Consider the following 20,910-nt stretch of genomic DNA (forward strand, 5'->3'; position numbering starts at 1 on the left):
CTATTTAGAGGAATTAAAATGATAATTTTCCTCTCGTGCTATTCGAAGTAGCCGCACTCTCCGCGCTGCCACCTGGTGGAGGCTGCAAGAGTCGTGTTGCCATGGAAACGTCACCACCTGCTAGTAAACAAACATAACGTGCTCGGAGTATGTCAGCTGCGACGTAGATCAATTAGGAATAACAGCTTATATTCAACGTTTTTTAAGTGAAATATCAAGATAGAACCACGTGAACATATTGTTATTAACAATTATTAGTGATACTTATCTGAAGATGAGCTGCCGAACTCCATAACGTCTCACATCTGTTCCGTACCATTCAACGTTCTTACGTTCAGCGCAAAATGCAGTCTTGTTAAGTAAGTAAATTATATAGAAACTTTATTTCATCTCAGTTTTCTGAAATACTGAAATATTTGCAGTAACGATTAAGGAGTTTATTAATAATATAAATTTTAAACACTATACAAGATTATATCTATAACCTAACACATATACAGCTTACTTTATAGAAGTCAACATTTAAGTCTCATATTAACTCTATATTGTTATTATTTTAAAAGATATTTGAATGAAATTTTTATATTACAAAGGGAATGAAAGAACCTTCATATGTAGCTATACCCATATACTTAATTTAGTATATCTTTGATGTACTGTATATCTTTGTGATGCGTGTTCATCTTAGCTTTTATACTTTAGCATTTATTAGTAAGTTTAATTCTTTATAATTTAAATGTGGTGATGACATTCTGGTGGTGTAAAAAGTAAATTTTCTTTTGATTGTTGCTGTACTGCACATGCTATCTGAATATTAATTCAAAAGTAAATTGCAAAAATAATTGCTGATATTATAATTGCAAAAAAAGGAAAATGAGTCATCACATTTTATAGCTTTATTAATACAACTCTGTGTTATAACTTTTGACACATCTCTCATTTATAACATGTGTCATATAAGCATTTATAAGTAAACAGGCGAACATATTCTGGAGTACTAAACCCCTGAATTAATCTCCAAGTTGACCATGGGTATGGAGGCGTATACGGTGGTGGGAAGGATCGGCGAGGGCGCCCACGGGGTGGTAGTGAGGGCCAGACATAACCTGACGGGGCAGATGGTGGCGCTGAAGAAGATCCCACTGAGGCGGCTGGACCAGGGCATGCCCACCACCGCCCTTAGGGAAATCAAGGCTCTCCAAGAGATCGACTCGAAACACGTAAGTCAGAAATTCGTGGGCTACTGCTTACTGCATGAATATCAATGAACTTTAATATGACAAACATCACTGACTGAGGCACACTGATTAGTGTTTTGTGTATGTTAATAAGTTTAGGAACACAGTATTGTGTGTGATCTTTGAAGTCTTTCAAGCGTAGGTTAAGTCATCTTCTAATATTCGAAAGTAAATTAAATAGTTGCAAAAGTTTAACATATCTCAAGCAATTTGATTTAAAATGATAGAAAATTAGCTATTAACTTATATACCGCCAATAGCCTTTTTTTCCACGACGTTTTTTTTTTTTTTTTTTTTTTTTTTTTTTTTTTTTTTTTTTTTTTTTTGAGATATATACAAGAGTTGTTACATTCTTGTACAGCCACTAGTACGCGTAGCTTTTCGGGCAGGTCCCTGGAATACGATCCCCTGCCGCGAAGAATCGTTTTTTCATCCAAGTACACATTTTACTGTTGCGTTAAACAGAGACTACAGTTAAGGATTTGCGCCCAGTAAATCCTCCCCGGCCAGGATACGAACCCATGACATAGCGCTCGCGGAACGCCAGGCGAGTGTCTTACCACTACACCACGGAGACTGCTCAAACTTGAAGGAGGGCACGTTTACACTCAGAGATCAGTGTTGGGAGAGTCCGTACCTGCAGATACTGCCTTGTGCTCTGCGTTCGTACGTTTTCTTTCACCTGATGCTTTTGTTCACCGAACAGTCAATATACACCCAAGAGTTAGGTAACTGTTGTGGGTTGTATCCCGAGGCAGGTCAGTAGTTGGTCTAGGCAGCGACCTCGATATCCCTACTTACAGGCTTTTTATCCCCGACAACGTGGAAAGGTATAGTTCTAAGTTCTGAACATGACACTTAAGACTAATGCATTCTGTCTTCTGAGTGTAACTGTGGGAAATATTTCCCACCTATATGCATAAATAACTGAATAATGAATTTATATAATAATAAACTACTATGAGGATTCGTCCTCTGATTAAGACTATATGACTAATTATAAATTACTAAAGCTTAACCTGAGCTTTTATGAGGATTCGTCCTGTTATTATAATATGAAACTAATTATTACTGAGATGACGCAATTCTTTCTCTAGATTTCGTCAGCTCTTTACACTTCACCACTGGCAAGTGTAAACAGACCCTCAGTAACAACACTTCACCACTGGGAAGTGTAAACAGGCCCTCAATAACAACACTTCACCACTGGGAAGTGTAAGTGAGGGTGGGTGGTGGATAGAAGGGACTGAATATGATGGGAAGGAGGGCCGCAGGATGGAGATAGAGAGGGCCGCAGGATGGAGATAGAGAGGGCCGCAGGATGGAGGTAGAGAGGGCCGCAGGATGGAGGCAGGGAGGACCGGCCAACACACACCGCAGCCCTCCGCAGTGTCACTTCCGCTGCTGTTAAACATAATTATAAACCATATAATACGTCTCTGGTGTCATCAGACCTCATTGGTTGCTACTTGCATTTTAAACCCTAAACAGTGTAAGTCTTCTGCTTGGTGAAACGTTGCCAAGCCTGTTGACGTGTTGGGTATTTTGTCTCTTACGCTCGAGATGTTGACGACCTGCATCGATCCCAGAGCCAGAACTTGGCTGCTTTAAGCCACAACTGGAACAATACTCACTTGAGCCAAGGTCATGCAACATGTTTACACCGTACTCGACGAGGTCAAGGTCATATTTCACATCACAACTTGGGGAAGGAAAGGAGACTTCTCATTGCTATCAAAGGATTTGTAGCGATATTTATTCAAATGCGTCCTTAGGAAAGAGGTTCAAATATGTATGTTTGTCGTCTTCTAATATGTAAACAAAGGATTCAATCAGCTGATACAGCAGCACTTGGTGACACAAAAACTGCGCAAATAAGTGGCTACATGAAATTAACCTCAATAAATGTAAGAATATGATTATAGTCACAGGAAAATGACGACCACAGGTACAGCAAAGTACAGCATGAGAGTGAAGCAGCTCATAGGATCAGATACAGAGGACCAAAGATGATCACAACCAGCCTATTTACAGAAGCATACTTATACAGGGGTCACACCGGCGGTACATGAATCCACACGTATGAGAACTGAGAGGAAAGTACGCCAGTGGATAAGAGAGTGCCTAAGCAATAGAAGACAGTCCCAAAGAGAAATGTTACCAGCGAGGTCCCACAGGGTCAACGGTAAGAATATATGTTATTCTTGATCTACGTAAATGTAGTTGTTGTAAATGTAAATGTACTACGTATGTAAATTTACTACGTAAATGTAGTAAAAGTTGCCAGAAGGGATTGACTCTCAGTGCTTGTTGATGATGTAGAAATTATGAGTATGTATGCAATGGGAGATTGCAAGAATCTACAGGACTACCTGGAAACTGAAAGAATTATCCAACAAGTTGCTATTTCAGTTGAACTCATATATGTCGGGGGTTTATACCACGCCGAACCTGTCTCCAGAGGCTCAAATCAACCGGATATCATCAGCGGAATATACTAGTTCGGCCAATATGATACTGCCGTTAGGACCCCTGCGCTTATCAAATATGTCAGACCAATTTTGAAATATGCAGCACCAGAGTAGAATCCTAATCTCATTAACCACAAAACAAAGTTGGAGAAGGTGCAGTGATATGCCACAAGACTTGTACACACACACAAGAGGGATGAGCTATTATGAGAGACTAAAGCAATTAAGCTTCACCTCACAGGAACATATTGAAACATATTACACACACACACACACACACACACACACACACACACACACACACACACACACACACACACACACTGACACCCTTCTCCCCCATCCTGCCGTGCAAATCTCACTCTGTTCATACTTTTCCTACTGCAGATAAACTATAGTTTGGCGCGTGGGTCGCATGGCTCTCTCTCTTGGCCCCTCTCAGCTTGCCACCTCCTCTCTTGGCCCCCCTCTCTCTTGGCCCCCTCTCTCCTGACCCCCCTCATGGTCTCTCAGCTCTTGCATCCCCTCCTGGTCACACTTTCCTGCAAGTTGCAAGACGAACTTGCATAGGACTGTCGGCTGCAACACCTTGTGTGTTACTACTGCAACGTACACCTTCCTCTACATTTTATATACACAAACAATGGGGGGGGGGGGGAGAGAGAGAGAGAGAGAGAGAGAGAGAGAGAGAGAGAGAGAGAGAGAGAGAGAGAGAGAGAGAGAGAGAGAGAGAGAGAGAGAGAGAGAGAGAGAGAGAGAGAGAGAGAGAGAGAGAGAGAGAGAGAGAGAGAGAGAGAGAGAGAGAGAGGGGGGGGGGGAGAGGGGCAGAGGGGGGGGGCAACCGTGCGCGGGGGAAGTCTTTATGTGAAAGTATTTCGAATTCCAGAGCAGACTTCCGGCTAGGAAGAGCAAGTCTTGCGTGTGCTTAATTCAGTCCCGTTGTGGGAGACATGTCCTCCTCCGTTGGCATCTTCTTATTTTTCTGCATCCTTCGCTTTCACCTCTATTACACCATCTTCATCGTCTTATTCTTCCTCCTTTTTCTACGTCTTATTTTTCTTTAATTTCTTACTTTTCGTTTTCCGTGTTCACTTTTCCAACATACTCTGAGGGAGTCATACTCTCCCCAGCATACTCTAGGGGTGTAGCCAGGTATATCCTGTACTGGTATACCGTGGAGCAAGATAGGTAATGTAGACTGTGGATTATCTACATCACCTATCAGCGGACTGTGACCGCTGCCAACACAGTCTTCCAGTCAATACCAGTCACTGGAAACCCTTGGGACAGGGGCGGCCAACCTTTCCTAGTCCCAAGGACCTGCCAGGTCTCGCTATACGTATGGCATCCGTTACGTCTTGTTGTTTATTGCGAGCCGGATATGTTCTTAGTTACGTCTTAGTACTAGTGCGACCCGGATATATTTTTATTTACGCGTAAATAGTTTAAACATGGCATCATTCACTCATGATACTGCACATATATATGTTATCAGTGGTAATATTTTATAATACTTCTTAGAAATTTTAATATACCGACTATGAATAATGCAGAATAATGATACACAATAGGCTAGTCATGAAAAATACTGACCCAAATCTAACCTTACAGACGGCGGTTCTCTGCTCGCCTGCCGCGTTCTCCCAGTGAACATACCTGAAATAAACATATTTCCAGGTTATTTTTCTGTTTGTAACAAGGACGAAAGAACGCTCCAATTTACATACATTTTTCTTGGTAATTCATCCAGTTCAAATGGCTGCACAACACATTTAACATCCAACATGCCGCTGGCCGGTTCTGTGGGGTTAAGTTCGGGTGATTTAGAACACTATTTTTTGTCCGTTGTGGTAGCTCAAGAGGACGAGCTAGTTAACTCGTCCCCTCAACTAATAGGTTTGTTTACGTTATAGCAAACATTACAAATTGCAACCTATTTAGAAGAGTAGCGGCTCGCAAATATATCCGTTTTCAAAGCATCGGAATCGATCTGTTAGGTGGGATGTTTGGGTTCATACGTTCCTGGTTATGCTAAATGGTAGGATATTTTACGGTGTGGGAAATGAAGAGAACGGTTTGGTCGGTATGTGCTGGCTTCAAGACTTAATTTCTCCTTGATTGGCTGGCACGGTCGCTGTATGTGTTTGCTTCTTTCTGAACCTACCTTTTGAGAGTTTGTGTGTGAATGATAATGAATATTGAAATTGCTGGCGTTTAGCTCTAGGTGTGTAAAACAATATTTTCATGCATTATAAGCCTCGCCAAGAAACTTATGGACATATATATACTGTCTTGTCTAACAAACTAAGTACCCAAAACCACGTGAGTTAAATAAGGTAGTTTTTCACTCAGAGGATGATACATTTTAAGCAACAAATTGGTAAATATCACAAATTCAAAACTGAAAAAAATAGCATGCGGAAATAGATATATATATATACACAGTTAAAGACTACAAATGACTTGCATGGCGTCAAGAAAATTATCTAAGCACAACATGTGGCTAATCGAAGCCTCTTATAATTATGTAAATTATGTCCAAAATTGATATATAACATTTCCTGCTAATATGTGACGTAATAATACCAGTTCTCGAGTGTGATACAAATTACTTACTGACAGACTTAGCGTGGCCAGTTTTGTAATTGTGTATAGGCAGCTGTATACATACACGAGGGCGAGCTTAGTATTATCAAACAAGGTGACCATTTTATTGATCAGACAAGCAAGACAATAATTACAACTAAATCCATAATATAGTGAAGAAATAATAATAGCTAGTTACCAAATAATTCAACATGACATAGTCAGAAACCACGCATGATCGTTATGTCCGTTTTTCATCTCATTAAAAGCTCCTTTCAGCCATTTAGTTTAGGTTTGTTTACATAACATCACGTTATATTATATTAGGTAACACAACCTTAGAAAAGATCAGGTACCATCACGTTATGTTAGACTTGATTAGGTAAAGTAGACTAACGTTAGGTAACATCAGGTGATGCAGACCCACATATACCTGCTCTTGGCCTAAGAAGCATTGTTTTTAAATGTACATAAATCAAAGGCTGTTATGAGAACTTGTGATTAGTCTCAGCCGTCTTGTTTTGCTAATGTAGCCTCTTTATGCTTGCTGCACAAGAGAGCATTTTTAAAGTAAAACTTCATATTTGAAGCTATTATCAGTTTCCTATATAAAATTTCCTAAGCAAATGGATGAGCTACATTGATTTTAAAAAAGTGTCAGTCATACACACACATGCACAAATGAACAACAGGTGTGTACGGGCGCCAGGAAGGGTATACTGATAACTACTTCACAACACTCGGCAACCTTAAAAATGGTCGATTATCTTATTTATATTCTATCTAGGTATACAAATGAGTAGATAGTGGGGCTGATAACTGCCTGTGTGCACGTGGTCTAGTGTTGATTCTGGTTAATGTGATGTTGGTGATTGTATAACTGGTTGTTCGATTGTTGGACGTGTTCGCTGAGGGATGGTTAACGTGATGTTGATGATTGTATAACAGGTTGTACGATTGTTGGACGTATTCGCTGAGGGATGGTTAACGTGATGTTGATGATTGTATAACAGGTTGTACGATTGCTGGATGTGTTCGCTGAGGGAGCCGGGTTTGTGTTGGCGGTAGAACTAATGTTGGGTGACTTGGGAGAGATGATCCGCGATGCTACACGACCTCTGACCTCAGCCCAGGTCAAGGCCTACATGACCATGTTGCTCTCGGGGGTCGCCTTCCTTCACGAGCGGAACATCATGCACAGGGTCGGTGGCGCAACTGTCTATCGTGCCTCAGTTCATCATACAAAACTATATTATATTTAGTAAAATTAAAATTGTAAATAATAAGTTGAATTATATATTAATCTCCGAAAATATTAATATAAAATATAATACTTATAAATACAGCATATGTGGCCGTTACATAAGTCAATCTCAAAACTATTAAAGAGAAACAGAAAGTGGTGTAACCCTGATCTCGGTGTATGTGCACTCAGATTACTATAGTTCTGAACATAGTCCAAGATCAAAGTGTTCTTGCTGGTTGGTCAAAAAGCTATTGTGGTGGTCTTAATATCCCTCCCGCGGCTGATGGGCCTTAAGCCAGACACCAAATCAAGGCCTCGTGCAGTCTAATATATATATGTATATATTAGGCTGCACGATATTGATTTTTTTATGTTTGATTTTGACTATGATGTGTGTGTGATGAATTTTGTATTTGTACCAGGACCTGAAACCTGCTAACCTGCTGATCAGCGAGACAGGTCAGCTGAAGATAGCTGACTTGGGCCTATGCAGGGTGTTTACCAAGGATGGCAAGAGACCTTACTCTCATCAGGTACATTATGTATTTTGGTAGTATTTTGTAGTTTCTCTCTCTCTCTAGGGCACCATTCCGTCCCATCCCAAATCCTTATCCCTAACCCCTGTGAGTGACCTGGCGGTGGCTGTCCCAGTCTTCATTAATTATATATTTTGTGTGTAATATTATTCATGAAAATTAAGTCAGTAATTGCACTAACGTGACTGCATATATTATGTGTATGTCACTGCACGTTAATGCCTTCATTAACAGATTAATGTATATATTTAACATTTATGATGAAATAAAATTGAATTATCAAGCAAATGTAAACTGTAGCTAGAGATTTCCACCACCTGTCAGGATACGACCCCATATCTCTGTCTTTCCGCTCTTCTTTTAGGAGAAACTAATGACTGCAAAATAACAAAAACTTTTCCGCACGGCAGTAACTCAGTGCTAGTATGAATTTTTTGTTTACACTTTATAAAAGTTTAGTGTGTGACACTTGGTGGTAGAGCAGTATCTGTGTGCATGTTGCAGTGGTGGCAGTTGTGAGTAACCTGGTGGTATATTGTGAGTGGAAGCTAGTTACTATAGAGTGATGTATCGTGTACCGCAGGTGGCGACCCGCTGGTACCGAGCTCCCGAGTTGCTGTATGGTGCCCGCCACTACGACGAGGGGGTCGACCTCTGGGCCGTCGGCTGTATCTTCGGCGAAATGCTCAACAATTCTCCTGTCTTCCCGGTGGGTCGTCGTTTCTTCCTACCCCCCTCCCTCTCTCTCTCTCTCTCTCTCTCTCCCTCCCTCCCTCCCTCTCTTTCCCTCTCCCTCCCCCCCCTCTCTCTCCAATTTGGATATCATGATTTTCATTTGTGTAATTAGTTCTCCATTAGGCTAAAAGTATTTGTCCAAGTGGTGGTGGGGGGGGGAGGTGTGGTAGGGGGGAAGGGAATTATCAGGAGAAACTGCCAAGCCATCACAACTATATAACACTTAAAAGGGATCGGGATACGGATTTGGGATAGGATAGGGGGGAAGAAATGGTGCCCAATTACTTGGACGGTCGGGGATTGATCGCCGACCATCTTGGAACGAGACCGTCGTTCTAGTGTTTGGGAAGGAGTGGTGGTGGTGAATGTGGGCTGTGAGGTGGGTTGTGTGCAGTGGAGGAGGTGGTGGGTGGTGTGAAGCAGTGGGGAAGGTGGGTTGTGTGGATTACGGGCTATTCATGTCCGTGTCACCTCTTGGGAGACTTAATTTTCATCAATCAATCAATCGGTTGTGTGGAGTGGTGGGGGGAAGGGAGTGGTGAAGAGGTGATTGACATACTGTGCCTGTATTCAGTGACAAGGAAGTGGATGAAGCAGAGAAGTAGCTTGTAGTTCCGTGAAGTGGTTTCAGGAAATGTGGAGGTGGGCATGAAGCAGATTTAGATGGTCAGATATTGTTAGTGGAGTGAAGCGAGATCAGGTAGCACGAATCGGGTTCAAGTGGCATGAATCACGTGTGCAACATTGCAGGGAGAGAGCGACATCGATCAGCTGTGTGTGGTGCTGCAGATCCTGGGAACCCCTAGCGAAGCCACCTGGCCTGGCCTGTCCGACCTCCCTGACTACAAGAAGATCACCTTCCCTGAATCCAAGCCCATTCCCTTAGAGCAGGTGAGTCCATCAGTTCATCAGAGTTCAAGCCTATTTCTACAGAGCAAATAAGTCCATCAGTCCATATTGAGCACAAATTTATCTATTGGATAGACTTATGCTCGTAAGTTAGATAAATCCTTTCTTTCAACTGCAGTATAGGCCCGACCTAATTCCAGTAAAGTCTTGGATACAGTAGATAAAATTTAACATAAATACAATATACAACTAAATTGTTTATATGAAATAGTAGTAAAAAATGTATTTATTTCTAAATTCTATCAGATGATGGGAAGGACGAGCCAGGTGTGGTAGACTGTGTCAGCAATATTGCCAATTAGCGCGCATTATGCGCCAACAATGAATTTGACGAATGGGGAAAAAATCTTGTTATTTGTGATGTCATTAATCTGGTGACGATTTTTGTTGTCATTTGAATTATCTTTTGCCAGTTAACGAATAGACAAATTGATAAGTTAACAACAGAGGATGATACGCTGCGTTGACGAGGTTTTCCGTCCTGTCTGTATAGTTGAGTCAGTGGAAGAGAGCTCGATAACACCCCCTTCACTATCACGCTCATAGTGTCAGGCTTCCTGTTCGTCACTCATCAGTGGAAAGACATTATTAGGAAGCGTAAACATGGCAGCACGTGACCTGAACGTTCCATGAGCTGGCTGTCGTAGGCAAGGCTGTACTGCATGCACCCACTTTAACACGCATACATGTACCTGCAATAGGTATGAGACGGGGCTCTTGAGCTAAATCTGGCTCCCTGTACATATAACTAGGTAAGCAGACATCTACTCGTAAAACAGGTCAAGTTTCTCTCCAAACATTAGCACGAAGGGAAGGTAAATCAACTTTAATAAGGGCTATTTTGATATTCAGTGTGTTGCTCCTGTCGCAGCTACGTTTGTTGCTGCTGATTCTCTTTTATAGGGATTCAAGACTAAATATAATTATCCATCTTGACCGTCTCCCAGGTATTGCCAGATGCTCCACCTGATGCCATGGATCTTGTGAAGAAATTCCTCATCTATAGTTCCAGCAAGAGAATATCAGCCAGGAAGGTATATCGCCTATTTTTCCGTACTAAGTGTTCACAATCTTTACTTATCAGGAGAATGTCTGTGTCCAAAGTTAGAGGCCAGACGCTTGAAGCTAGCCTCATCCAAATTAGCAGAGGAGAATGGTCTAGGGTATTAAAAAAAAAAGCACTGAGCCTACGGTTGTATAAGCGGTGTTATTTTCGCCAATTGAAAGAGTAGGTCTATATTAGTTGACTTGAAGGACTACGTCAATGTTTGGTAATTAGCTGCTAGTGGGGAACACTAAGGTACAGCCTTTTCCTGTTTGAAGGATTTAGCTCATAAATGAAGGATTTAGCTCATAAATGAAGGATTTAGCTCATAAATGTTACTGCATGTGAAGCCTCATGTTTTATATTTTCTATCATATAAAGTCTGTTTATTCATAGTATATTACACATAGATCCTTTGTGTAACTCAATTTATCTTGACATTTTATGTTCAAAGTAAAATTCCCCCACTCTCCTTTTAACTAACTAGGATTTTCCAGCGGAACATATAGGTACAACTTTATGTTACGACATCTCTTTAAATATATCTTTCTGTCTTGAAGGAAAGAATAATGTATAATCTGGAATTCTAGACTGTGTTTAACATCAGCTTAGAATATATCTCTCGTCCTCCACCATTCCATCACCCCTCACTGGATGGATATGGATGGCAGACTGATTAAGCTTCCCCTAGTGCCAGAATCTCTATAAAATACACAGTAAACTAACTGACTTGAATTGTAAACACAATTGACTTGAGAATGGTCCAGGACGGACCGAAACGTCGTCGTCCCTTCACCTTCTAGTGTGTGGTCTGGTCAACAGTAAACTAACTCTTTCCGAGGTTAGATAAAACAGTGTACTGAAGTTAGTTAACACTCCAAAATGATAGTATTGCCTACAATTAGTAACAGTACTGTCCCTTCCACAGGCGCTGCTCCACCAGTACTTCTTCACGGCGCCAGTGGCCGCCCCACTCAGCCAGATGCCTGTGCCGCCCCTGGAGAAACAGCAACCACCCGCCACTAACGACTACGTCACAGACTTTCCGCTACATCAGATCACTGACGTCATCCATGATTATCTCCACTCACTCTACGTGAAGGGTTAACCTCGTCCTCGTCTACAGTCACCACCACCATACATGAAAAGCTGAATATCTTTTTTTACCTTTGTCCATTTCTACCGGCATCTTTATATACACCAAAGGGTAACCTCAACCTTCTAAAAGTGTTACTTTTTTGCGTAAAAACACTGTTCCAGTATTTTTGGTATTAATTATTTTGTAACAACAGTTTACTTTATGGCGGATTTAAGAGGTTACTGATTATATCGTGAATTTTAATTTGGCTATGGACAATGTTTGGTGAGCACGTAGCTAACTGAAAAATGATAATAGCCGTGTTTTAATGACACTTATCTTCACGGTGTGCTGAACTATCTACTACTGTTTTGTATTTATTCTATTATATAATGTTTGTTGACGCCGGAAGCGGCTAGTTTATTTTGCATCCATACAATCCTGTTCTCCAAGCGACATACATTTTTGCTGATGGATTGGTATATTTGCAGTCTATCGCCGATTAATAATATTTCTTTGTAATAATAGACTAATATTGACGTCTTTGGAATTTACCTTTGTGTGTTTAGCAATAATATTATTATTATTTATGTGAAGGTTTGGAAGCTATATTTAAGGACTTACAAATTTCACCACCGAATCGAGTGCTGTGTATACTGTACTAATTTATTCTCATGGGAACTTTTTATGTATTTTACATGAATTTTTGTTTAATAAACTTTAAAATATTAAATTCTAGTATGTAAACCTCTTCATACGAATGTACACACGGTCTGCCCTTTTGTTATGTAAGCCACTGCTGGATCAAGCCAACTGTGACTACTTGTGAATGACAGGTAAAGCCCGTTGACTTTTCAAGACTAGTCGTTGCGTTAATTGGATACCTATCAATGTAAGTGAAATATGTAAATACATGTATCTCATTGGCTTTGAGTCAAAGACTCTTATGACTATATTACATGCCCTAATGATCTATTTTTCATAACTGGACGCATTTAAATATCAATATTATCAGGGGGCCCAAAGCATACTGATATATATATCTTTGCTTGCTAATTAATCTTGGTTGCAGTGTTCATCATCAGTGATCATAATCATAATCTAGAGTATTAAGTGATAACACTAATAGATGAAAACACTCAAACAATAACAGAGTAAGGGGGGACAAATATATTGCTAATAGTAGAGGGGCCCTGTTGATATAGCTAAGAGGAGTCACTGAAAACACCCATGGTCTTAGGAAGCGGCAGGGTGTGGTCGGGGACGACTGCTGGAGTGTTCTCTGTACTCACCTAGTTTTGCTTGCGGGGGTTGAGTTTTGGCTCCAGCTCTGTGCACCACCACATGCTGGAGTGTGGCGATGCAAGTTCTCTGTGACGCTGGAGTGTGGTGGTGCAAGTTCTATGATGCCGGAGTGTGGTGGTGCAAGTTCTCTGTGACGCTGGAATGTGGTGGTGCAAGTTCTCTGTGATGCTGGAGTGTGGCGATGCAAGTTCTCTGTGACGCTGGAGTGTGGTGGTGCAAGTTCTATGATGCCGGAGTGTGGTGGTGCAAGTTCTGTGACGCTGGAGTGTGGTGGTGCAAGTTCTATGATGCCGGAGTGTGGTGGTGCAAGTTCTCTGCGACGCTGGAATGTGGTGGTGCAAGTTCTCTGTGATGCCGGAGTGTGGCGGTGCAAGTTCTCTGTGACGCTGAAGTGCGGTGGTGCAAATTCTGTGATGCTAGAGTGTGTTGGTGCTGGTTCTCTGTGACGGTAGAGTTTGGTTGTGCTGGTTCTCCGAGATAGTGAAATGTGGTGGTACAGTACACTCATGCATACATCAAAGATAGTACAGTAATATACATGGAAAATTTCGCTTCGCAACCCATCCTCCTGTTTCGATGGTACCTATTGTAATGATCGTCAACAGTCACGAATTCGTACGTACTTAGCTTTTAGATAGTAGTATACCGACTTGTAAGGATTTTTTTTTAATAAATGAAGCTTAAACAGAAATTTAAATATTCCTAGGCCTATTAAAACACACACATGTACTGTATTAGGCCTCAGATATCGTGTATTATGCCTTGGGAGGTTAGGTTAGTTTGTCAAAGAAGCAAGTAAAAAAAATAGTTTTCCGGTTTGTCCAAATTAATAGTTCAGATTTCTACTTTCTAATTTCGTTGTACAAATGTATATATATATACTATGGTCCTCATCGTTACTGTAAGTACTATCAAAACAGGAGGAATGAGCTATCTTCTGGTACATTCAGCCCTTGGGAACTTGCCAACTGCTTGTGACTTATTCCTTTACAACTCGTCAACAGTGGTGTAATTATCACATATTTCATTGTTGTCAACGTGCAACTATAGCTTATTATTCCCCTAGCATACAATATAGCAGCAGTAACCTACATTGTTGGCTGGAAACAGGTGTGTGTATCCAGGGCCACACCCATCACAACAAGGGCAAGTGGCAGAATGCCAAATTCACGGTTGCAGATTGAAGACTAAAGCTGTGTCTTTAGATACTTTGGAACTAAACTCTAACGCTGTCTTTAAGCCATCACATTTGCAACTTCTAGATATTAAGGAACCTGTCATCCAATAACGACGGTACTTTACCTGTAGTTACTGTGAATGGTAATACTAACTAAATAATAACTGCCCGAAACGCTGCGCGTACTAGTGGCTTTACAAGATTGTAAAGCCACACCAATGTACCTTCTTGTATATAAATAAATAAATAAATACAAAGTATGGATGGGTACACCCAAAAGCGTCCACATTTTTAACTAAAATTTTTTGTAGAGGGTCCGAGAAAGATGGCACAACTAAATAAAAGGTTCAATAGGCTTTGCATAGTATATATCTGCATTAAATTAGATCAGCTGTAGTCACACAAGGATTGATTATATCTAGGAAAGGTTAGGTTATGTTTATCGTTTGTAAAATATGGACTTTTTATGTATACAAGTCCAAATTTTGTACATTCCATCTACAATAGCATAGAGTCTATACCAGTTTTGGAGGATGATACATATCTGATCCCAAAACTGTAAAGATAACACACTACTCGAGGCAAATACAACATTATTCTTGCTCAATTAATATAGCTGGCAGAAAAAGTTAATTATTCAGTTTAAAATGGTAATTATATCAGACGAATTTAGTTACTAGAATTTGTTTAAGCTTTTCGATCCGAGTGTATCAGACATAATGTATAGTTATAAAATGAAAAATGTATTGAAGGAATTGTCCTAAAACTAATATTATATTCATTTTCATTCCCTTTAATAACAACAACAACAGGACGGAAATATACCTAATTGTTGTTATATACATACAATTTAAGAAAGGAAGTTACACAATCACAACATATACCCAAGTGAGCGAAAAATACAAGTATATAAAAATATGAACCAGCAGAAAATGAGATTGAAAACAAACTTGGATGTTCACCAACTAAAAAAATATAAACAATTATATAACATTTAAAAAAATAATTCATGTTAAAATACTTAGATTTATTACAAAATAATATCTGAAATAAATGTGCTATGCAATACTTTCACATTAGTAGATGACCATAGACTGAATAAATAACTAATTTATTCTTACCAAAATAAAACTATCGTTACAATAGTTTTGTTTATAAATACCTTGGTAAATTGAAAATCTAATGACACTGTCGACGAATCGGACACTGGATCCATATTGTCTTGAGACATACGGACACATTAATTTCCAAAACAGTTATGTCCGTTTAAGACCTCCGTGGTTCCTGCGACAATGTCCAAGCTTATCTCTGTGTAACATTATAAGACTTTCAAGAAATAAAGCCCACGGTTTCTTGGAACAACTGACACAGAAACTGGGGCCTTACCGCTGAGTGGACAGCGCTCGGGATTCGTAGTCCTGTGATCCGGGGATCCATCCCTGGCGATGGCGGAAACAAATGGGCAGAGTTTCTTTCACCCTGATGCCCATGTTCACCTTCCTGGGAGCTAGACAGCTGCTACAGGTTGCTTCATGTGAGTATGGGAGTGTGTGGGGAAAAAAAAAAGTTGATTGACAGTTGAGAGGTGGGGCGAAAGAGCCAGGGCTCAACCCCCGCAAGCACAACTAGGCGAGTACAGAACAATATAGTGTGTTCCAGTCAGCATACAGTTACATCCACAGCTTCACAAAATGCCAAAAACTACGCGAGACCTCTTTTGGTCAGCATTTCACAATATAAGCGGATTACCGTGTTAACACAGACTAAATTATATATGACCACTAGAAGTAGAGGAAATGTAGATGTTTATCTCTCCGAATGTTTGGTAATATGTTTATTGTTTGTGATGTGTGTATATGTATGTATTAACACGATGTACTGAACGGGGTGAGAATAGCTTGAGCTACCTCATCCCTTTGTGTGTATTTTACCTCAATAAACTTATTTCAATTTCAACTATAAGTATATTTGCTAGCTACAGTAAATCATGCAATACAGTTATGACATGACAAAACAATAAGAACAAAATATTCGTCTATAATACGTTACAGTTAAGCCTTTGGCTGCGGAATACATGCATCAATTGATGTATCACAGAAGGGAGGTCACTCCGGCTTTCGTCAGTCAGCGATAGCGCTAGTAGGAAATCAATATAATTGATTTTGCTTATTAATTAATAAAACATGCAAATACCCGACATAGATGGCTAATACACTTTAATAGACGTCAATACATAAAAAGCCATTAATCAGATCTTTGGCGTTTATGAAATCATCACTCACAAAAAGATACACCGACCCACATTTGATAATTTTTCTTAAGTTATCTCTGCCAACATTGCAAATTTTCATCATAATACCAAAATAAGACAAATTAAGGGATAACTTTACTGCCTTCACAGGAACCCTGTTAATTAAGCATATCCCTCACAAGTGTAAGTAATGTATACTAATCATACAAAAGGCAGTTCTCATGAAGTATTATGAAGACACCAGGCAAAGTATACAGATATAACGTATTATGTGCAACTAATCAGGCACATGTATAGAATCGACTTGAGAATGGTCCAGGACGGACCGAAACGTCGTCGTCCCTTCACCTTCTAGTGTGTGGTCTGGTCATGGACTCGGGAATGAATGGATACCATGACAAACTTAAGTCACAGTCTCAATGTTTACTAATAAATAAGATTTCTAATAACGTTGCGTCATGATTGTCCACCACCGCTCACAGGATAGTTTAGTTCATTATGCACAGCATACCTATCAAATAGATCAAATGTATAAATGATATATACAAACAGTGTACACACCCCAACAGTGCTTATTTTACTATCACAGTAAATTACAAAATAAAAAGTACTCCACGGGAACAAATTTGCAATGTATATTAATTTAACATATATGCAATGAGCGGGAGGAGTGCTTGACGAGCAGCACACAGTTGTCGAGGGAGTGTCCAGTGTAGCACCGAGTGTGTGTTTCAAGAGTAGAAGGTAAGAACTGAGGACTGATTGCCACGGAGGAGGAGGAAGGGCGGCATCTGGTGTGTGAGGGTTTCCAACCAAGCCATGTAGAGCGGCGCCGACACCGTCCCCACAGCAGGCATGGGCAGGGTCCTGTCAACCACATACACGTTAATGTCTCACTCATATTTAGAGATGGCAACCTTATCTGCTAGTCCACCTTTCATATTTAAAATCCATATTTTTATATCTGCATCCATGACAGCCATATTTCACTACCACATTAGGCAGCTTGTATTTGTTCAAGGACTACTAACTTCGCGGTTCTTCTCCACACCAGCGTTCTTCTAATCCGTGAGTTCTCTCACTTCATCATTCAGCTGCTGCTGTGTTTGCCATCATTCTACTGGGATAGTTAATGTATTGAACATGGCTTGTGGCCAGATAGCCAGTGCACTGGGGGTAGCCTTGTGGCCAGATAACCAAAGTATTGGGCGTGGCCTTGTGGCCAGATGCCAGTGTATTGGCCGTAGCCTTGTGGCCAGATGCTAGTGTATTGGCCGTAGTCTTGTAGCCAGATAGTCAGTGTATTGAGCGTAATCTTGTGGCCAGATAAAGATTGCATGCGTACAGCCTAGTGGTGAAACAGCCAGGCGAGCGTAACCCTGTGGCCAGATAATCAAAGCTGTGAACATAGCCTTGTATCCAGATAGCCAGTGTATTGTGAGCAGCGTTACATCCAGATAGCCAGTGTAATGATACCAACCATGTAGACTCCCTTACCCCCCTCTACTCCCGTCGTTCCATCACCCTCTCCCTCTCATTTGCCCCAAACAGTCCAACTACAATACAATACTAAGAACCAAACACTTTCCCAACTCACATAACAATGAAGGAGGCATCTCTTGAGTGTTCCAGCAGCAGCTCCCTCAGACGGATGTGGCGGTTGGTCTTGTCCTTCAGAGCTACTAACTCTGACTCCGTGATCCCCTCCGAGGCTTTGACTGAGGACAAAAATATCTTTAATAAAATATAAGGCTTTGGAAGTGAAGGAGATGGGTATGTCATCGATTCGTACACTAATTATCTGTTAATAATAATGTGCACATAGCGACATCTATATTATAAAATTAAATAAAAGACCACAAAGTTTACCTAGAAAATACTAGCTCGAAAATGTTAATATGTGATTACTTGGTATTTAGTATATGGCTATAATATTAAAGGAAACTTCGGAAGGCCTATTGACCCTTACGAGGCAGCTTCTATTTTTATCAACCCAATCTCATTCTCACACACACACACACACACACACACACACACACACACACACACACACACACACACAGAGACCCGCATGGAGGACCAGAAACATGGAGAGCTAAGCTGCTGGACGTGGCAACAAGAAACTTTCTAAGCCAGCATACCAAAGAGCCAACAAGAATGAGAGGAGAAGATGAACCAGCAATGCTTGATTTGATATTTACCCTAAATGAATGGGATATAAGGGAAGTTAAGATGGAAGCGCCCTTGGGAATGAGTGACCACAGTGTATTGAACTTTGAGTACCTGGTAGAGCTAGGACTTATCTCCCCCCAAAAGGAACTAGGAAACAAAAGGCTGGCATACCGAAAGGGGAATTATGAACAGATGAGAAGTTTCCTAAGTGAAATACCTTGGGACACAGACCTCAGAGACAAGTCTGTACAGGGTATGATGGACTATGTTACCCAAAAGTGTCAGGAGGCAGTAAACAGGTTCATCCCGGCCCAAAGGGAAAAATCCGAGAAGCAACAAAAGAATCCATGGTATAATAGGGCATGTATGGAAGCGAAGAAACTGAACAAGAAGGCGTGGAGGAACTTCCGGAATAACAGAACACCAGAAAGCAGGGAGAGATACCAGAGAACCAGGAATGAGTACGTCAGGGTGAGAAGAGAAGCAGAGAAAATTTTTGAACATGATATAGCAAACAAAGCCAAGACCGAACCAAAGCTACTCCACAGTCACATCAGAAGGAAAACAACAGTGAAAGAACAGGTATTGAAACTTAGAACAGGCGAGGACAGGTATACAGAGAATGACAGAGAGGTGTGTGAGGAACTCAACAAGAGGTTCCAGGAGGTCTTCACAATAGAACAGGGTGAGGTCACTGTGCTAGGAGAAAGGGAGGTAAACCAGGCGGCCTTGGAGGAGTTCGAAATTACGAGAGAGGAGGTCAAGAGACACCTGCTGGATCTGGATGTTAGAAAGGCGGTTGGTCCAGATGGGATCTCACCATGGGTACTGAAAGAGTGTGCAGAGGCACTTTGCTTGCCACTCTCCATAGTGTATAGTAAATCACTAGAGACGGGAGACCTACCAGAAATATGGAAGACGGCGAATGTGGTCCCAATATACAAAAAGGGCGACAGACAAGAGGCACTGAACTACAGGCCAGTGTCCTTGACTTGTATACCATGCAAGGTGATGGAGAAGATCGTGAGAAAAAACCTGGTAACACATCTGGAGAGAAGGGACTTCGTGACAAATCGCCAACATGGATTCAGGGAGGGTAAATCTTGCCTTACAGGATTGATAGAATTCTACGATCAGGTGACACAGATTAAGCAAGAAAGAGAGGGCTGGGCGGACTGCATTTTCTTGGATTGTCGGAAAGCCTTTGACACAGTACCGCATAAGAGGCTGGTACATAAGCTGGAGAGACAGGCAGGTGTAGCTGGTAAGGTGCTCCAGTGGATAAGGGAGTATCTAAGCAATAGGAAGCAGAGAGTTACGGTGAGGGGTGAGACCTCCGATTGGCGTGAAGTCACCAGTGGAGTCCCACAGGGCTCTGTACTCGGTCCTATCTTGTTTCTGATATATGTAAATGATCTCCCGGAGGGTATCGATTCATTTCTCTCAATGTTTGCGGACGATGCTAAAATTATGAGAAGGATTAAAACAGAAGAGGACTGTTTGAGGCTTCAAGAAGACCTAGACAAGCTGAAGGAATGGTCGAACAAATGGTTGTTAGAGTTTAACCCAACCAAATGTAATGTAATGAAGATAGGTGTAGGGAGCAGGAGGCCAGATACAAGGTATCATCTGGGAGAGGAAATTCTTCAGGAGTCAGAGAAGGAAAAAGACTTGGGGGTTGATATCACGCCAGACCTGTCTCCTGCAGCACATATCAAGCGGATAACATCAGCGGCATATGCCAGGCTGGCCAACATACGAACGGCATTCAGAAACTTGTGTAAAGAATCATTCAGAACTTTGTATACCACATATGTCAGGCCAATCCTGGAGTATGCAGCCCCAGCATGGAGTCCATATCTAGTCAAGGATAAGACTAAACTGGAAAAGGTTCAAAGGTTTGCCACCAGACTAGTACCCGAGCTGAGAGGTATGAGCTACGAGGAGAGACTACGGGAATTAAACCTCACTTCGCTGGAAGACAGAAGAGTTAGGGGGGACATGATCACCACATTCAAGATTCTGAAGGGGATTGATAGGGTAGATAAAGACAGTCTATTTAACACAAGGGGAACACGCACAAGGGGACACAGGTGGAAACTGAGTGCCCAAATGAGCCACAGAGATATTAGAAAGAACTTTTTTAGTGTCAGAGTGGTTG

At 41.1% G+C, this 20,910-nt stretch overlaps 2 protein-coding genes across 7 annotated transcripts in view; one reads left to right on the forward strand and one right to left on the reverse strand.

Annotated features, from left to right (window-relative positions):
- The first annotated feature begins 90 nt into the window (after nt 1-90).
- On the forward strand, nt 91-12,577 carry LOC123763022 (cyclin-dependent kinase 20). Of its 2 annotated transcripts, XM_045749955.2 has the most exons (8): nt 95-359; nt 1,023-1,220; nt 7,309-7,497; nt 7,964-8,074; nt 8,661-8,786; nt 9,563-9,703; nt 10,669-10,755; nt 11,695-12,577. In XM_045749955.2, exons 2-8 carry the CDS (start codon nt 1,029-1,031, stop codon nt 11,872-11,874), a joined length of 1,026 nt encoding a protein of 341 aa, XP_045605911.2. In that variant the 5' UTR covers nt 95-359; nt 1,023-1,028; the 3' UTR covers nt 11,875-12,577. The 2 variants fall into 2 exon arrangements, with proteins under 2 accessions (XP_045605913.2, XP_045605911.2); XM_045749957.2 differs by lacking the exon at nt 7,309-7,497 and having other exon boundaries at nt 91-359.
- The window catches only part of LOC123763024 (bumetanide-sensitive sodium-(potassium)-chloride cotransporter), a 41,541-nt gene continuing 25,857 nt past the window's right edge, over nt 5,227-20,910 (reverse strand). For 4 of the 5 annotated variants that reach the window (XM_069302183.1, XM_045749960.2, XM_069302182.1 and 1 more), the window contains exons 19-20: nt 18,175-18,295; nt 17,102-17,444 (exon numbers count right to left, since the gene is read on the reverse strand). In XM_069302183.1, coding sequence (XP_069158284.1) covers nt 17,309-17,444; nt 18,175-18,295 — 257 coding nt within the window. In that variant the 3' untranslated portion in view covers nt 17,102-17,308. Of the gene's footprint in view, nt 5,366-17,101; nt 17,445-18,174; nt 18,296-20,910 lie in introns of those variants that run through there. The other variant, XM_069302181.1, reaches the window with a different exon arrangement.

Source organism: Procambarus clarkii, chromosome 47, assembly GCF_040958095.1.
Source record: "Procambarus clarkii isolate CNS0578487 chromosome 47, FALCON_Pclarkii_2.0, whole genome shotgun sequence".
Classification (NCBI taxonomy): Eukaryota; Metazoa; Arthropoda; class Malacostraca; order Decapoda; family Cambaridae; genus Procambarus; species Procambarus clarkii.